Source organism: Amphiura filiformis, chromosome 3, assembly GCF_039555335.1.
Source record: "Amphiura filiformis chromosome 3, Afil_fr2py, whole genome shotgun sequence".
NCBI lineage: Eukaryota > Metazoa > Echinodermata > Ophiuroidea > Amphilepidida > Amphiuridae > Amphiura > Amphiura filiformis.
The window spans coordinates 79,050,029-79,070,348 of record NC_092630.1 but is presented as its reverse complement, the minus strand read 5'-3'; the positions used below and the strand labels follow the sequence as shown (position 1 = coordinate 79,070,348).

Below are 20,320 nucleotides of genomic sequence, written 5' to 3'. Positions count from 1 at the left end.
CATTCAATCTCTCCACCTGTGCCCACACTCTGGCTTGCAGCATTTGTAGAAGGTTGTCATTGGTTCATCTGCTGATCTGGTCTGCAGCTGCATGAAGTAAGCCCTTGGGTGTTCACATTTAGGACATTTTTCTGAAAATAAAACAAAAAAACAAAAAAAATGTTGGATTAGTTGTGCAATACATAATAAATTGTATGATGGATAAAATTAGGAATGTTTTCACTTATCATGGTTTTCATATGTATACAACACAAGTTATCTGTTCTACTTGAACCATGTAGGCATGTTTTAATGTGGTTTGCACCCTGATAGGTAATATATTTTAACCATATACTTCTCCACATGCAGTTGCAGGGAAAGGGTGCAACTCAAAAGTAGGAACATAAACTACTAAATCCCAAAGTCGCCACGTACTATAAATATACAGTCCATGGGTTCTTCAGGAGGATGCAGCTTTCGCACATTAAAATCATGTCTGCTGCGTTGTCCAAATGCTCCAAGACACAATGCCACGATTACACTCAACTTTTACAACTGTGAGTCATAATTGTATGTATTCACCTCAGGAAAGAGAATTGGAACAAACCGCTTCCTGTTTTATCAGTTACTCAACATATTAAGGTAGGTCTAAGGTAAACCTACTGTATGATATGTTATTTTTGTGAGGTTTTTATTTTCACGAATTTTGTGAGCAGAGTTAAGGTGCAAAACAAAAATAAGCAAAAATATGATTTCTACAGCCTGTCTCAAAAAAAATTGTGCAAGTAAAAAGCGCCCTTTTTGGCAATTTGAAAATATCGTTGTGACACGATGCTTACATCAACGTCAAGGGCACAGTCTTAGCTCTCAAATACTGTTTGTTCTGTTCAATTTGCTCTTTTTAATCTCCAGATATGTTTAGTTAACAACAAAAGGGTAAAATCACAATTGTGCCACTTTTACTAGGGAATAGGGCTGCACATGTAAATCAATGATAGCTGCTGTTGATGCGTCTAATGCACTCCCCCTTCGGGCTCGTGCATTAGACGCATCAACACCAGCGCGCATGCATTATTTTGTCTAATTTCATTAATTTGTCAAATTTCATGAACTTGTCAAAGTTCATTAACCTATAAGTGTGCAATATTTGTTTGTCTTTAAACATGTCTTGAATGACAAAGAGAACAGTATTTACCATGGTAAAATTATTGACATATGCACATTAATTTTACAGCAGAATGTGAAATATTCATTTATCGTTTAATTTGTCGTAAGTGGAAAAAGAGAATCATTATACCTTTATCATGATAAAACATTTAAAACAATTTTGTATTGTTGTGTAATTGATGCATTATTTTGATTTCACGAAGGAACTCTTGATAAACTTGATGCTATCATTGATTTACATGTACAGCCCTCTTCCCTAGTAAAAGTGTGATTTTACCCTTTCGTTGTTAAGTAAGTATATCTCGAGATTAAAACAAGCAAATTGAACAGACTAAATGGCATTTGAGAGCTAAGATTATGCCCTTGACGTTGATGTAAGCATTATGTCACAATAGTATTTTCTAATTGCCACAGAGGGCGCTTTTCACTTGCACAATTTTTTTGGAGACAGGCTGTATATTAAGTTCTGTTACATAAATGTACCTAAATACCACAAAATAGACAACTCGCACAATTTCCCAAAGTCCCAGAATCGCAAAAATTCTGTTCGTGAAAACAATCCTAGTTCTTAGGTATCATTCCAGGTGTCACTGGCCTTATGATATGACCGTAACTTGTGACTTGCCTGGTTTGTTCATGTATATATATACCAGAGTTGTGTGAAGAAAAACTGATAAAACAAAATGCTACATATGAATTATGATATAATTATCTGTGGGATCATAGCAGAAAAAATAACTGTCTCGCTGCATGTTAGGAAGGAATCACATTTATACAAGATCTTAAGACAGTATTCGCTATTTCCCTTCAAGCCATCTTGTATTTATGCACTGGTCTATTCCATTTGAAATCCATACACCCTATGGAAGACATGACCTAAGGCCAAAAAAAAATGGTTGTGTTGCCCTCAACCGACCGATCATTTTCTGAATGATGACTTTAACAGATTTGTTCAAAAAAATCAATGTTTTTCACTTAAAATTAATGTTTTATTTGAAAGACTAGTCTTAAATTGATTATCTAACATGTCTAACAAGTATCCAGAAGTCAAAATTGACAAATGTCACCTAATTGATGACGCATTATTTAATATTTGAGAGGATTTTTAAAACTGAAGGTTTAAATTTTTTTTTTTTTAATCCGACCGACCGACCAACCCAACTTTCCCATTTTTCCCACTTGAGGGCAACACAACAATATTTTTTTGGACCTAATTAATATCCCACACAAGGAGTGTGAATTTCAAATGTGGTTACCTGAATGGGTGACTCCATTTAAAATCTACACCCTGTGTGTGAGAGAAAGGCTGTCTTCCATAGGGGTGTATGGAAGAGCCCAAAAGGTATTTCTGTTTAGGCAAATACAACAGGTTTGAAAAAAAAGGCAATGTGCTATATTTTTTGTGTTGTTTTTTTATGCCCATATGCAGAATTATTATCATTTACTTTGAAATTGTGTTTAAGGGATCTAGAATGAGCGTTTATGGCGTTTCAACAGTATTTTTTGTGGGACATGAGAGCACCTCAGACGTATCGAATTGCATTCTGAATACGAAGCATGTCTTTCTGATATCAAATAATTATCATTTTTTGTAATTCACGATATAATACAAATTTTATGACAAATTATTAAAATTTGATATTTTTCAAATTTTTGATATATAACAGTCCTCAAAATAAATTTTATAAATCTAATGATATATTCTTAAAGTGTATGTAGCTGGGAGGAAAAGCCGACGATCAATTGAAAATGTTGACCTTTTATATTAAAGATATGGATTTTTTACAAAAAAGACCTATTTTTTTTTGGTGTTTTGGGAAAAATACATACATATCTTCAATCTAAAGGTCAAAATTTTCAATTGATCGTCGGCTTTTCATCCCACCTACATACACTTTAAGTATAAATCATCAGATTTATAAAGTTTACTTCAAGTACTGTTAAATATCAAAAATATCAATTTTTAATGATTTGCCATAAAATGTGTATTACATTGTAATTTCAAAAAATCAAAATTATTTGATATCAGAAGGACATTTACATTCAGAATGCAATTTGATATGTCTGATGTGCTCTAATGTCCCACAATAAATACTGTCCAAACGTTCATACCCCTTCCCTTAAGCCCACTTTTGTTTTTGCAGACATTTTTTCTAACAACTGAAAATTGTTTTTCTAACAACTGAAAAACTAAAATAAGAAAGAAAAGTCTTTAAAAAATAGCCATGAATATTTCCAACAATTACAAATCCTAAAACTTGACAGCATACCTGCTGTTGAATCAACATTCTCCCATGCTGCCGCTCCTCCTAACACATCATCAACCTCCTTCAATTGAGGATACTTCTTATTAGATATCTGTAATGGGAATAAATTTTTTTTATTATTACAAATGACAATGTCTAATAACTCTTGTTACAGCACACATTTGGTCATCATTATGGAGACATTATATTTGATTATTTAGGATGAGAATACACTGGTGGGTAAATGTGATGCGTCCGATTCCAATGAATGAGATCTCCAGGTGAAAATACAAGCCAAAAAACAGTTAAAAACAATCATAAGAAGTTCAAAACTTTTTTATGTTATGGTCTGAGTGGATCAGATCTTGTCACATATTGAAAGGTAACATGCATGATCATTCCCAAAAGTGAAATGACTTTTAATGAATGTTTAACCCTATTTCCCCCACGAGGTCAAAATGATTTTCAAAGAATACCCCTATTTTTGAAATTATTATGAATTTATGAAATTGGTAAGCTGCTGAAATGGTTGGAAAACTTCCTCACAACCACTATTGAAAGTCTCACTGAATGGGATTTCATCAACTGAAAAAGCTATAATTTCTGTTTTTTCCAAAGGCCCCATCCTTGGACCACTCCTGTTTATTATCAACATTGACAACAGCACTAGTTACTGGACTTAAAAATCCATCCATCCTATATGTCACTCATCAAGTCCAAGGAAGATAGAATTGGCACTGTAACATCACTTGAACATCACTTGATGTTCTACATCAAGGAGATAGAAAGAGACAAGGGCAAACACTAGTGCCGTACTATTATTAAGCTGACTTCGTATTCGGCGAGGAGGACGATTTCGACCTCCTGGTTTGTTTACAAACAGAGAGGTAGACAAAAGACCGTTCCACTTGTCCAAACACTCAAGTATCAGAAGCACTTTCAACATTTTGTAAAGAGTGGGGAATGTCTGTAAATATGGATAAGACAAAGGTTATTGTTTTTCGCAAAGGAGGGCGTTTGAGGCGTGATGAAAAATGGTTTTTGAATGGTAATGAGATTGAATGTGTTAGTTCATAAGTATCTTGGTATAACATTTTCCACAGGTAATTCATGGGGTAAAGCAACTTCAATTTTAGCCCAGCAAGGTGAGAAAACACTTGCTGCAATCAGAGGGATTTCATATAAAGTTGGTGGTCTGCCTTTTATTCCTTATTTAAGATAAGTGATTCGTCTTTATTGCCCGTTCTTCTTTATGGATCAGAATTATGGGGCTACAAGTCTTATACGCATCTCGAAAGGGTTCATGTAAAAGCTTGTAAGAAATATCTGGGTGTCGGCAGCAAGACAACAACTGTTGCTGTTTTAGGAGAATGTGGCAGATTTCCACTCTTTGTAATGAATGCCTACCGTTGTATTAATTATTGGTGTAAACTATTATGTATGTCAAATCACCGTTACCCATACAAATGTTACAAAATGTTGTATGCACTTGATAACCAGGGTCATATTACTTGGGTTTCTCAAATTAAAAATTTACTTTTTAATTACCGTATGGGTTTGGTATTGTCTGGATTACTCAAGATATTGGTTCTGTTGAAAACTTTTTAATATCCTTTTCCACCAGGTTAAGAGACACAGCCAGGCAAGAGTGGTTCGCCGATGTTTGCACACTTGATAAATTATGTACATACCGAGAATTCAAAACTCTCCTTAATCCTGAAATATATTTGTTTTCTGTTGAAATTTCATCTCATAGAAAAGCCCTTAGCCGGTTGAGGTGTTCGAGTCACTCATTATTTATTGAGACGGGTAGAATTCAAAATATTGATAGAGAATGTCGCATAATTGTGTCCTTTGTGAAACGGGGGATATCGAGGACTAATTCCATTTTGTTCTCATTTGCAATTTTTTTTTCACCAGCTTATGCTTAAGATACCTGCCTGTTTGGGTTTTGACTCGTCCAACTCGTCAAAAGTTTTATTCTTTAATAAATACTCAAGACTCAAACACTTTGGCAAGCTTAGCTGCATTTGTTTATCATGCATTCAGTCTAAGAAATAGTGTAGTTAAAACTTCATCATGTTAATGGTAATACTTTACATGTAAAAATTATTCATCAGTATACTGTTTTTCTCATATACAAGTTATATAATTATTTAAAATAATTTGTGGTGTTGTTTGTGTATTTGTGATGCTTTATAATGCAAAATATTTTGTAATACTATGGGCCAAAGGCCTGATTGTATTTAATAAAATTGAACTTAAACTTGAACTTGAGAAGGATGGTCCACAATAGCGTGATTCATGTAACATGAATAGGGATTAAAAAGCTGTCAAGTAGAACCATGTGCTTCTTTTGTTCTATTTGCCATCAAGATTTCATATGGAAACAGTTCAGACCCAGAACAGGATCATGTCAGAAATTAATATTTTGTTCTGGGTCTGATTATTCGGACTAGGCAAACACGTGGAATGTTCTGTTTGGAGGCGCAAAGTGCAAGACTACCACTATTTCCAACCGCAGAGATGCTTCATGAATCATGTACGGTACCTCTTTATAGTCATCCTAGTCTCCACTTTTTCAGAACAACTTTGGAAGAGGCTGATAGTGTTGACCTGCTTGGTCTTACTGTAAACAAAGACTTGTCATGGACTCCTGTAGTGAACAAGCAGTGGACTGAGTGCCCCCGGTCGATTCAAATGACCCGACAACACAGCAACAGATGACGGACTATCATTAAGACTGAGTTCTGCAGTCTAATTTGAAATAACATCATAGAATTCAATGCAATAATTTAAGGTTATATACCACACACCGTCATCATCCCTATATCTTCGTGTTAAAAATTGCCGTGGTAGTACGATAAATCCTCATGTTTTTCAACAACTACGCATGGTGATTTTGAGCTATTTTGTTCGACAATTTGAGATTTTGAGAGCCGGCCACACTGTTTCTATTCTATGTTTTACGATTTTCGCATGATCAGTATATGGCTGGTCAGTAACCGCCTAACGTGGAGCTGCTACGCAGAAGCTTACTTTTTCGCCATGGAGCTAAATTGACCAATCATGTTAGATCTTTTCATTACGCTGAGCCAGTTGATGCATCATCGCTCCAGAGAGAGAAAACTCTTGCCAAAATTAATGTTTACTATGTGGATTTTAAATGAATCGAATGTAAATAAACCACAAACAGTTGTACAGGATCAATACCATTGTTTGATTAGTGTATAGTCAATGTTACCTTGCATGCATGTGCCATGTGTGTGGCGTGTTTGTTTGTTTGTCTACTGTGTCAGGCCAGGATCACTGACACCCACGGTACTGATACTGTCATACTATCACGGTGATCATATTGTTGAATGTTGTTGACTTTAAAATAATCATGATGCAGTCATGTCTACAGTAGAATTCACCACGACCTTTGAAGGACTTAAACCCCATTAAAAGCTATTAAACCAAGATAACACTCAATGAAAACAGCTCAACTATGTTACATCAGATCTTCTCTGGTTAAATACACACTGCACTTGTGTCTGTTTTACCTGTGCAATGAACAATGAGCTGGTATTATAGTTTCAGTTGGGTGAATGATTATAAAGTTTAACGCAAGGTAACAATACTGTCTGGGCTTTTGTTTACTTAAATGAGACAATAGTCTGCTTATTGTTAACCAGCGTTCTTGAAAATGAGAAGCATAATGGTTTGCAGACTTAACACGGTTTAGAAATAATTTGTTCATATTTTTTGGTGTTATCTGTCGTTTACATATCCTTCCTAAAACACAAAAGTACCAATATTTCCAAACACCTAAATTAGCTAAAAATTTAGGAAATGTTACAAAACTATATTTTCTAGAATTTCAGAGAATACTTTAAATATTGACTGGTTATTTTTTTACACAGTGACGCCATATAGGCAATGGCATAATACTTCTAACATACACTAGGTCACGCAGCGTCAATGGTGAGCGCACTGAGTATTGTGTATAGGAAAACGGGCAGTACCGTAACTACAGTATGTATGGCCTACTACTAGTATATAAAGTAAATCCGAAGTGGTTTGCTGAAGGTCGAATTCCACAGGCCACGCCGCGCAAGATGCACAAATCAGCTCCCGGCGATACACTGCAGATCGCAGAATTGTGTGCATGGTTTACCACCACTCTGCCTAGCTATATAGTTGTGTACAATACTGTATGAGTTTCTTGTGAGTGCATGTCCATCTTAATAATAAGTCGGTTCGTACTTTTCATAAATTACTTTTTGAATCATAACTATCGTGACCGAGGATATCTTGCAACTACGTGAAGCTCGTCTGGCAAATTCTTAATGACTAAATTCGCTTCACGTAATGAGTAAGTCGTACTTGATTGGTCAGTTTTACCTCCGAGTAATGAAAAACTCTAACATGATTGGTCAATTTGGCTCCACGGAACAAAAAGTCAGCTACGCGTAGCAGCTCCACGTTGTGGCGGTTGCGGCCTACCATATCAGTATCCCATATGATATTTCTATTGTAAGAAAATTTTATTTGTTGTCACGTAAATCACAGGTTTCGTTTAAATGTACTAACTGGAAATTAAATGTACTAATTAGTGAGGACCGGTATTTTGCTGTGGATATGTTTAACTGCAATTTGCGGGTAAAAAATTTGAAATCCTGGGTAAAAATTTTGATAATATTCAACTCTTTGAGAAAATTATTTTATAAAGGAATGCTGGTAAAACCAGGTGCAATACAATGTACATTATTGACACACTATCACGCTCTCTATCTTCGTCAATAATAGAATAATCGATTTCAATCGAATTGAATGCATGAGTTTGTAGTTGACTACTGAGCGACCTAAGCGATCGATTGCTAGCCAATCAGATAGAACTCCTTTTCTTGCGTTCAGTGAAATACCACTCGCCTGTCGCTCACTACCACTCGCCCGTCGCTCACCAACGGAGTATTAAATTTATATTTATCGTATAGGACGTCGACGGTGTGTACCATGTATACTACTGTACAGATCATGTAGGTATGCCAGGTGAATTCAAATTTGCCATCAAACTGCATCATTTTATATATCAAATTAAAGCCCTTGAGTAAACAAAGCCAAAACTGAAAACCCTTTTTTCATAGCACTTTCCGTAGCAAAGTTGCATCTTGGGAGGGCGAGTTAGCGCAGCGGTAAGTTCCTCGCTTTGCACCACTGAGGTCCCGGTTCAAGCCTCGGCGCGCCCAAGGACTCATGTGCACTTGGTTTATCCCGATCCATGCTCGCTCTCGCAGGTTTTCTCCGGGATCTCCGGTTTCCTCCTGCTTTCAAAATCGGGTGATTAGTTGTTTCGTTATCAAAACTTCCTTCACCCAATGGAATTTGGGGAGCTGCAGAAAATGGGTGGATGTTACAATCTAAGTGCGGATAGGTTTGCGCCAGGTTCGGCTGCAACTAGCCTAGTTGATGCGATCCGATTGTGATGATTCACCACGCAGCGAAATTACAGCGCTTTGAATCCTCTGGAAAAAGCGCTATATAAATTCCGAAATTTATTTATTTATTTATTTGTCAAAGATTGACTTTCATCAAACAATGTCAAAAAGATTCAGCTAGCAAAATTCCCCAAAACGGCATTTCGGGGGTGTTTCTAGATCTTTTGTCTCATTAGGCCCTTCGCACTTGATTATTAGTTTCCTGTTTATGATTTTGAAAAAGGGACGAGGTGACTTTTAATTATTAATTATCTTTTATTTTCTTTATTTGGTTTGAACTATTACAAGCAACTATCGACTCGTTTTGTCTAGGGCGGGCATTTAATTATTTCACAACAATATTTGATTTTATAAATAAGTGAAGGTGGAGTTGTACTCTTTGTTCATTCATCATTATTGTTGATATTATTAAAGTCAGAAAATGGCAAGTAGAAGTAGTTGAAAGTTATTTTAAAGGAGAAAATTGGAAATAAAAATAAAATAATTAATTATTTTGAGATTTTCAATTTTGGACGCGGGCGGTAAACAGGAAACTAATAATCAAGTGCGAAGGGCCTTATGATAGCAGCTTTTTTTAATGGAACTGCTATCAAAATCCCTCTAAAATTCCATGAGCGAGTGTCTTATCACCATAAAAAATCATATATTTGGGTCAAGTGAAGTATAGAAAACATATTTATGTAGGTTTCCTTCTTCGCCAGTTGTTTTAAATTTCTATGTAAAAATGCATTGACATTTTCGGCGAATTTGGCTGACTAGCAAATGTGGCAGCCTGGCATACCTAGATCATGTCATGAACTTGAAGAAGCATGCCCAGTGTCCGATTTACAAATTTTTTCCTACCTGCACTGGTGCATGTAGCCCAAAATTTCTACATGCACAGCAAAAAGTGTGCATGCACCAAAATTAAAGCAAACATAAAATCACATTGAATCACGATCATTGTCAGTTAAGCTTGTAATAATATTTCCGGCCCCCCTGTCAGTGTCATTTTTATGCCGATCACTCGCCGATTTCTTAGCCAAAACACTGGATGCTGTGGCTTCATCTGTTCTAGAACTAGTCGCCGACGAGGTGCACAATTTCCAGAATGATGCAAGTGTTTTTGAGCTATTTTTTTTTGCTGGACATTATTATGATTATTTTCTGTACGTAAACAAATATTTCCCACGGTTTAAATTCGGTTCTTTTTTTTTTCAATTAGATGAAAATGACAGCGCCGACATGTGCGAGGGTATCGGGAATTGGTGGATGACGCCACATTACGCTAGCCCTCTAAGGGAAGTCATAGTCTCGGACCAGACTGTATGTGGCTATCACGAATGTTCGTTAGGATCGACGAGTATCAGCCCAACGCAAACTGGCTGTGTAGAAGACTAGGGAAGTCAATGAAAAAAAGGGACAGTTCTCACGTGATAGGGGTATCGGGAATTGTCAATTGCGTCAGCCCTGAAGTCAGGATGTTGCGCTAAAAATAGATTGGGTTTTTCCAAATCGGACTGACTGCTTGTTTACTTTTGTATATTGGCCTTGTCATATCGCTAGCGCTAAAATCGTACATGCACGCGTGCAGGCAGGTAGTGAAAAGCTGCATGCACAAAGGGAATGCTACATGCACTGGTGCAGGTATGCAGGTGGTAAATCGAACACTGAGCATGCCATGGCTGGCATGATGATTATGGCATGCATCAGTGCCGTACTATTACGCTGACTTTCGTATTCGGCGAGGAGGACGATTTCGACCTCCTGGTTTGTTTACAAACAGAGAGGTAGACAAAAACCGCTCCGCTTGTCCAAACACTCAAGTATCAGAAGGATGGTCCACAATAGCGTGATTCACGTAACCTGAATAGGGATTAAAAAGCTGTCACGTAGAACCATGTGCTTCTATTGTCCAATTTGCCATCATGATTTCATATGGAAACAGTTCAGACCCAGTACACGATCATGTCAGAAATTAATATTTTGTTCTGGGTCTGATTATTCGGACTAGGCATGCATGTGAAAATTGACACGTGAAAACAAACCTTTCTTGTGACATTATGTATGAATGGGCAAGTATTACAAGAAAATCTGTAGCACTTTGGACCTTCCTCCACTACTAGAACATTGGCGCATGTTGGACAAAACATCAACATTGCAAAACTTTTGACTTTTGGCCACGAAAAGTCATGAAAGAATTCTACAAATCTTCTTTTGCTGTCATAGCCTTCTACGCATGCTTACTGACAGCCTAATGCCAAATTTCACTAGAGGGCGGTATTTCACTCGGTTATTAACAGCTTTGTTGCCTAATTAGCATAATTGATTGGACCCCGTGCTCCAGGTTTGAAGTCTCGTAAACACAGCAGAATTTCAACTTTTTAATGAACAAATATCAAGGTAAATATTATGCCTTATAGATTTTAGCTACGCAGTGAAAATCTGTATCAATTATGTCCGACAATTGTTCATTTTGTGCGTGTAGAAATGTCCAAGAAAGATTTAAAAAGTTTGTTTTTAAAAATAAACAAATGTTGTAAACTATTAAAGTTGTATAAGCCCTTTCGCAAATTCAGAATCGTGATGCATTGTGGGTAATATTTGCCGATTTTTTGGAGATAAACACGAGGAGGCTGCAGTGCATTTCCAATGGCGGCGAACTTTGCACTTCCTTCAAAAACATATTTTTGTAAAACATTTTTATTCATTCCTACATATGTTAATATTTCCTGTGAAATACAAATATAAATTTCCTGCGAAGACCAAACTGTCAGCGAAATTCCAGTACAAAACGTTTTCACGGAAACGTCAAAGTTCACCCCATTGAAAATGTACAGTAGCCTCGTTGTGTTTATCGCTATATTTATTTGGCGACTTTGTTTCTGCACATGCGCAGTTGTAATTGCGAAAGGGCTTATTGTCATTGACCTGCATGTTGTCGACAAAATTAATGTCTTGCACTTTCTTTGGCAGATTATATCTGGTTCCATACAGCAATACGCAGTATTGCTGTCTGGTAAGCAGGTACGAATTGAAACGTCGTGAATTGAGACGTCGGAGCCGGTCAAACACAGAGGACTAGCCTACATCCCGTATCCTACTATCACTCAAACAAGCAAATCTCTTCACGAATTCACTCACCTTGCGATCCTACATCATCAGTTGAAACAAACATCTAATTTTCCAAAAACAACTTTGTCATTCCTCAAAACTACAAGTAACTTCATTAATAAAAAATTGAAATCATACTATTACCCGTTATTGAAAATTTTGTTCGATTTATGTGAACCAAAAGAACGCACGAGTCGAGTTCAGTTTACCAAAGTGATAGCTCCTGCCTCCTGGTCACCTCAGATATGACGCGTCAGTATCAAGCTGCTTATTAAGCGGTGGATCGGATTGGTTGAAATCAACGCCACGCTTTTTGACCTTACAGGGGTCAGAGATATGCATATATTCATGTATGAAAACAGCGATGCGGATATAGTATCATCACCGGAACTGAGAATTGCGACATTTTCGATGTTTGTACCGGGGAATTTCAGACACGGAGACTCATGGAGATTTCGACAAATCGTCCAAAGGTAACCAAAGGGTTGGGGATCGCATTTTTAACTATCACTAAATGTTTCGGAATTGAGGTCGGCTAAAAAGTAGACAGTTTCGGGGACTTTAATTGGTGTAGATGTCACATTTTGAACAGTGAGCGATAAGTGACCAATTTGATGCTCAGCACAAGTGACTATCTTTACTCAGGGTATTGGCAGATTTCCTTTTACAAATTATTTAATTTTAGCATACTGCTAACCGTGCAGCGCATATTATTTTGCACAAGGTCCTGTGATGCACATGCTTGACTTCGTGTGTGTGACTCACTGTACGCAATGGTTAAAACTAGTGGGGATATATGCACTTTCAGTTTCCCACCCGTTTGAATGGGAATTGGATCATTGGGATTGCGTACTTTCCTAATGTTTGGTGAGCATATTTCTCCAATATTTTGAGAAGTTGACGTCAAATTTTCTATTCTATATTGTTTGGCAATAATGTCTTTTGCCAATTGTATGTTTAAAGTTGTAATTTTGTGTTTTTGATCGCAAAGATCGGATATTTTTATTCCTGATTCGAATTCTGAACCCTTCGCAAGGCAGGGTGCAGAACTTTGACAATAATTTTGTTTTCAAATTTCTGACCTGCACAAATCGTTAAGTGGCTCGTATATTTCCCATTGACATCCAAAATGTCGTAAGCCAGTCCTAAATATAGGCCTACATAGTACAGCGTATATATAGGACTGGCAACCGAGTCTAGTTAAAATTAGGAAAGTTAAACTTTCTTGGGTTAACGCTTGAAAGTAAATGCGTACCGGTATTTACAGGCCTTCACGTTTAGAATTTGGTGGAGCTCCATCAATCACACTCCTGGTTTTGTTGAGGAGCTCGATCAAGCTCCTCAAAATCACTCTCCTGCGATTTTCGAGGAGCTCAATTTGATGAACATGATGAAAGGTGCTAAAATATTTGATTGCCGAGTGAATTTACTCAGTGGCTTATAAATAGTCAATGGAATCCAACAGACAGGCGATAATGTTACGTACCGGTGGTTTTTAACATCACCAACAATCAGTCCTTTTTAAGTTTAAATCTCACTTGTTTTAACAATGTTTACTGTGCAATTCAGAATTTCCACAGCAATATCTGATTCTGTGCCCAGCCATTATTACATTGACCGATCTTCAAAGCACGCTCGTAAATTGAGAAGAAAATGGTAGTATGTGCGATCCCCAAACCATGCCTCCGAGCACTGCGTATCGTTCGAATGGAGAAACGAACTTCGCACTTGTATTTTCGGAACGATAATTAGATGACCCGAAATGATTTGGGTCTCAAGTTGATTGCCGCGCTATTTCGTTCGCAGGGCCTTTACTAGCACGTTCTTTCAACAGATCGGTATTCAGAGTGACTGATGTGATACAGTTCTTGGAGTATTTATTTTTGACATTTCGTTTGAAATGAGTGTCAGTAAAATAAATTATCTATTAATCTATGATCTCTTCAAACAAAATTCCAAAATAAATAACATGAATAAGGAGCGCTGTCAGTAACGCTCCTGACTATGCTTTGAGGTGCGCGGTAGGAGCGTGTGCGAAATATAAGGAAAAGTCGCCAAAGATGCAATGACATATATGGAAGTGAGAGTATGATGACACATATATTTAAAACTTAACTTTGTTAGTTTAAGTTGTTAGTTTGTTTGTTTGAATGCATTTTACGTACGCCTACATATAATACCTTTTGGACTCCCGCAAGATTGTACAACAAGAATCCATTTACGGGAATCCATGGACTCTCGCAAAAACTCTCTTGCAAGAATCCACTAAGACTCCTGTGGCACTTTACGAAATTCCACCCCTGCTTATATGAATAATCATAAGCAGGTCCAATAAAGTTTAAGGCTGTATTTGTAGCATGTATGTATATGTTTATACTGATATGGTTAGTGTTTCTTGAAAGTAATCGGTTTGCGCTAAAAAGACGATTTTGTGAAAAATGTTTCAACTAACCCCAATCTCCCCTACAGCTATCGTTTCTACCCTATGACATTTGGAAGTTAGTGTCCACAAAAAAATGACCATCGCCAGCATTTTTGATGAAGAAAACTAAGGAAGTTCACGCTGGAACAGGCCGATATCCTTACATTGATCGTAAAATCCAGCCGATGCATGTCATAAACAATTCATTAAAATCATTGTGTAAATGTCAGTGATTGTCTCCATGTATTACTATTGCACCTGCAAAAGCAGTTGTCAAGCTGAATTTATACTCGATCGCTGAATCACCATGTGAAATCGCCTCTCAAAAACCTCCATGAGGTTTTCAATATCGAGCACGCTGACTGGCTTAGCAAATAGCAATTGTCCAAGTAGTTTTGTAAACCTATCAGGTTAGACATACTTTGCTGGCCGGGTCCCATATTTTTCAATTCAATAATTTTGCTCATATTTGGTATAAAGGTGCATTCATGTTTATATTATCAACATTTGATGAGGTTTAGACCGGGGTACGTGTGTAGCAACAAGGGATTTCCGTTCTGATCATGGCATGCCGCTGCGTTTCCCGGTATGATTGATCGTGAATTTCAGATGGACGAACAAAAACCTGTCTGGATGCAAGTTTGTCACACACGCACACACATTTTTTAAGCCTTAAGGGGGTACTACACCCTGGCCAATTTTGTGCCTATTTTTGCATTTTTCTCAAAAATTATAGCGCATAGGTGACAAGTAAGATATGTATATTATAGGGGCAAGTACTACAACTACTGCACTGAAAATTCAGCAACTCAAGGCAAGTAGTTATTGATTTATTGATCAAATATTGGTTTTCCCTCATTTTTGACTGTAACTCCACAACTGTTGTGTGTGCTGAAATAAAATTTCCAGTGCAGTAGTTGTAGTCCTTGCCCCAATAATATACTACTTGTCACCAATGCGCTATAATATAACATGAGAAAAATCAAAATGCAAAAATAGGCACAAAATTGGGCAGGGGTGTAGTACCCCCTTAACAGGAACCCTGGATGGAAGCAATCCGTTCGGTTTCGTACTTTTCGGATTTACTGGGCATGTTACACTGAGAGGTGTGACATGCCCATACTCAGGCATCAAAAAACACAGGGGCGAAGGGCGATTCGCCCCTCATTTGTTCAAAATAGCCCCCAAACAAAGGTGAACCAGGGCGAAAAAAAAATATACAAAAGCACAACAATCGCCCCCCATCCAAAAACTAAATATCAGAACTAAATTAAGAAGTTTAGTGTCCGAATCGGTTTTCATTTCGCAGGTGCAAAATCTTAAATTTCCTGACGATTTTTCTATTCACTTTTAAATGCCAAAGTTAGTTCAGCCCATGTAATGAATTTTTATGTTGCATTATATGCATTATAAGATGTACGCGACCATCGTGTATAATTGCGCACATGTAGCACTCACTGACCTCTATAATAGTACATGTACACTTGTCACTTACACATGTACACAGACGTCAATCAAACCAATATTCATTCATGATTTCATCAATCGTCGTGGGCATAACTGGGCAAGTGAAACTTTGCACGAATGGATCGTTTTATGATAAGTATTGGCGGCACTGCAGCCCTAGTTAGCAGTACAGCCGATAGACACAAATGACAAAGACACTCAATTTCATAAAGATTCATACTGTAAGTTCACTCCCGTTCTTGTAAGTTGTAACCTGTTCATTGTTGCATGAGATCGAGAGTGAAGTGTGGACTGAGTCCGAGAGCACAGTCTGAGAGCAAGTTTCAGTGTTTACGAATCACCGTCGATATATATTGTTTTCAATGTCAGGAGATAATTACAATGAAAGAAGTGGGAATTTCAAAATAGCCCTCTTGAAGCTTAAAAGAGCCCCATTGGAAAAACATACAGGGCGATTATTATTTTTTTAAAATTGGAAATAGCTCCTTAGAAAAAAAAAATATTTTGACCCCTGCCCATACTGGGTATAGCTTGAAAGGAACCACCCCAACGCTTTGACCTTTTTGCTTTAACTCAAGAACGGTATATGTTGTAGATCAAATTACATCATACTATATTTGAATCCTTGACAATTGGGTGTTAACTCAAATCTAAACTTTTAATTCTTGTCCAGATTAAAATCAAATAGAACTGGTACTGAAGCAATGGCAACACAAACATTGGATGAAACGGACCAGACTCACCTGGAGGTCACCGAACAAAATCAAACTACTAGTGAAGACACTGCTAACCTTCCACCATCAGTTGAAAATACTGAAAACATTCTAGGACAAGATGAAGTTAAAGTTGAATCTAATCCTGATTTGACTCATCAAGAAGTCATGAACATTGTAAGAACTAGTCTTGGGCAAGTCCTTCAAGACCCACTGTTGTGTGACTTGCCATCTGATGTGACAACTGAAGAGATTAATTTACAGCTAGCCCTTGAGTATGGACAAGCAATGACAGTGAATGTGAGGAGACAGGATGGTGAAGTTTTACGTGAAGTAAATTAGTCGGCAAGTTTGGCTAAATATCAAAATAATTAGGAGTTTCAATGTGCATGCTATTTAATAGATGGTGGCATTGCATGTATGAGGAACATGAGAATTCAACCGAGAATATAACCCAGAAAAGACTAACTGAATATAAGAAGCATAAAAATCTTCAAAATTGCAATAGACCTTAGTAATCTCAACTTTAATTTTGTTTCTGTACTAAGTCTTCATTATCAGATTCATAATGGCAAAACTTATAATTATACTGGGGAAACGATTAAGCATCAATAATGATCTCCTGCACATGCGTACTTGCGTAATACTTGTGTGTGTGTATTGTATAGCATGACTGCTATAACATTAGACCCAGCTTTAACCACCGTTTATCAGTGGGAGCTGGTAGCCTAATGGATAAGGCGTCCGTCTAGAGATCGGAAGGTCGTGGTTCGATTCCCATGCCGGCACATTCCCTTCCTTTTTTTTCAAGTTGGGTTGTGTGCCGGTCGGGATTTGTGTTTATTTGTTGTCATGTTTAATTGTTACACTTTGGGTTGGTTAAACTGTTCATTCTTTCTTGATTACAGACAAATTGATAATTCAAGTTTGTTCTTATATGAAAATGTAATGTTATTTTATTTCATTTTTCCAATTTGTTTTTTAGCTGTAGTTGTACTTCAAGGAGGGACAGTTGAGGACCTGAAGCAAGCTCTAAAACGTCACATTGTAATGAAACAAAAGAGGGAAGGAAACATCAGGGCAATCAGTTGGTGAGTTGATCTGCCTTTTTAAAAAAAATATAATCAAGTCTGTTAAATGTGTCAATTCTTATTTCATTTGTTGAAACTTTGATACATCATGTACACATATTTTCCTGTTATGATTTTGTTCCTGATTTTTTATACTGTGTATGAAAACTAGCTGGCTACATGTACATACTGTGTATGAAAACTAGCTGGCTACCCCTCTGCAATATGAGTGTTATTTGGTTACTATCATGTCTGCCGGGTACTCCATCAGAGTCCATGTTTCGGTCCTCACATTGTTGGATATTGTAACCCACGTCTGTTGGGTGTTTATGACCAAATTTGATTGGGATGCATACAGCTTCAAATGCAAAGATTATGAATAAGCTGTAATTGCACCATTTTAAATAATTGTTTTAAATTGAATTTACTATCAGGAGGTACACATGGAGGACATACTGGTTGGCATTTCAAGGACAGAAGTTAGATGATGACAACAGGAAAATCAAAGAGTAAGTGTTGAATGTGAAATCCAATGTTATCTGTAATGCATCACATCCACTGCAGTCTCTACTTTTGTAGGTAGTACATCAGCAGTGTTGTAGCTTACTGAAAATTTATAGTGATGTTTTTTATTTGTCTCATTTGAACACAGATCCGGCCATAACAAGTTATTTTTGTATGAAAAAAGTCCACTTGATTCAAAATGTAGTTCTAGTTTAAAAATGTTGAATTCCTTGAGAGTGTATAAGATACCATTTAAAAAGGTTATGTCACATAAAGTCTTATAATGACGGATTAGAAAAAAATTCATCCTAGATGTTCTAGAATAAAAACCGGTAATCAATTAAATTTACTACAAAATGTCAAGGTAACTATACCGCTTTTACCATTAAACAAATGATCTGCAAAGCTAACTGTGAGATGGTGATCCATAATAGGATTTCTCAATCACATTCTCTTCGAAGATAAAACATAGTTCTATTATATGATGCATATAAATGATTTTCAAATATATCTTTTTCACAAAATACAATTGATCTCTTTCCTTTTTAGTTATGGCATAAGGAACAAAGACGAAATATGTTTCATGAAGAGGTTAAACACCAAGGAAATTGGTTACTGAAAAAGGACGGGCACCTTGACTGAACAGATAGGGCAACTTTAGATTTTTTGAAGATCTTGGTGAAAGGCAGCAGTTCAGGCACCTTGACTGAACAGTTCAGTATGCTACTCGATGGTACTCGATAAGATCAGCCCTCTGAATAGGACTTCTAGGGAAAGATAAACCCTACTCAGGTATAGCAGTTTTAGGTTTTCCTAAAGATCTTGATGAAAGGCCATGATGGGTTGCATGCAAGTTCTTGCTTACAAAATGATTCCAGCATGCTGTAAATGTTCGAATAAATGATTGGTTTCTGGATCTCAGTAGCACCCAAGGTTAAACAAGTTCTTGGAACCTATTTCTTCATCCTTCATATGAATGATATTTTGCAATACCATCCACCTGTTTGCTCGACATGCTATAGTCTAAACAGGTGTAGAACAATAGTATCTATAGGATCATGATCATCTTAAACTACATCCAAAAATGTGATACGAATGATTGAACGGTTTTTTCCTCCAAAAGACCTACACTGCTAAGCTAGCTGAACATGTAGCTTGTATAAAAACATCAACCATGGCTCATCCTTTTATTGCCCTCACCTTGAATATATCAATTGACAGCATACCGTGAGAAATTTCAGCAGATCTGTACTAAACATGTATGATTATTTCATCACATCAGTACTACAAGAACTTGTGTGGACACTCCACTGGATTAGAGACAGCAGCATGTACATGTAATATACTTCTACAATATTCTGGATGGACATCAACCATGAACACTGCATCGGAAGCTAGCTAGATCGAAACTCTGGATACAATCAACATGCGCTTCTACTATATTCTGGATGGACATCAACTTTGAACACTACATACACTACAAGCTACAAGCTAGATAGATCTAAATGTGGATACAAGCCAACAAGGTGATTTCTCCTATTCCCTAATTGTTGAAGACTTGGAACAAACTTTTGGATTTTTGAAACTTTCAAATACTGAGTCATTTTAATTGACATAAAAAACTGAGCGAACTTTATCATCACGTTTCCAATTTAAAATCGCCAAATACAATATACAGGAGGACATGAGCCATGGACCACGTGAGTATGTATGCTGGCTTGCAGTAATGTCTTGCACAGGAAAACAAATTCATTCTTGGAGTAATAAGTAACCTGTAGACCAAGACATTGCTGCTCATTGGTGATTGTATCATGTTGTATAAAAGATAAATCTGCTTGTAAGAGATGCCTCTGCCTATATGGGTAGAATGCTTTTATCTGAGAACACCATAGAGGTTAGAATAGGAGAGCTCAAACCCTAAATAGTTGTATGTGTAACTTGTTGGGAAATCAGCCATATTAGATAGTTGCATATGATGATCCAAAATACTCCGCCTCTAGAATTGATCTGTAAAGGACAGAAATTGAATGGTACAATGTAATTGGCACCCAAGGCCTGTGGAGCATTACAAGTTGCGTGAATTTTCCACATCACATCAGATTGCATACACTTTGAATCAAAGTTTGTCTGGGTGTAGCAAAATAATTATCATTTTTCAACCTCAATGAGCTTAAAACAA

General features: G+C 36.9%; 2 protein-coding genes across 2 annotated transcripts; one reads left to right on the top strand and one right to left on the bottom strand.

Annotated features, from left to right (window-relative positions):
• LOC140149204 (DNA-directed RNA polymerase III subunit RPC10) lies at nucleotides 1–11,093 on the bottom strand. Its single transcript, XM_072171419.1, has 3 exons — nucleotides 10,900–11,093; nucleotides 3,417–3,504; nucleotides 1–131 (listed from the first exon to the last, which is right to left on the bottom strand). Exons 1-3 carry the CDS (start codon nucleotides 11,008–11,010, stop codon nucleotides 4–6), a joined length of 327 nt encoding a protein of 108 aa, XP_072027520.1. The 5' UTR covers nucleotides 11,011–11,093; the 3' UTR covers nucleotides 1–3.
• A 73-nt stretch (nucleotides 11,094–11,166) lies between these two features.
• On the top strand, nucleotides 11,167–18,846 carry LOC140147780 (U11/U12 small nuclear ribonucleoprotein 25 kDa protein-like). Its single transcript, XM_072169531.1, has 5 exons — nucleotides 11,167–11,254; nucleotides 16,528–16,895; nucleotides 17,553–17,658; nucleotides 18,072–18,146; nucleotides 18,691–18,846. Exons 2-5 carry the CDS (start codon nucleotides 16,559–16,561, stop codon nucleotides 18,758–18,760), a joined length of 588 nt encoding a protein of 195 aa, XP_072025632.1. The 5' UTR covers nucleotides 11,167–11,254; nucleotides 16,528–16,558; the 3' UTR covers nucleotides 18,761–18,846.
• The last annotated feature ends 1,474 nt before the right edge of the window (nucleotides 18,847–20,320 follow it).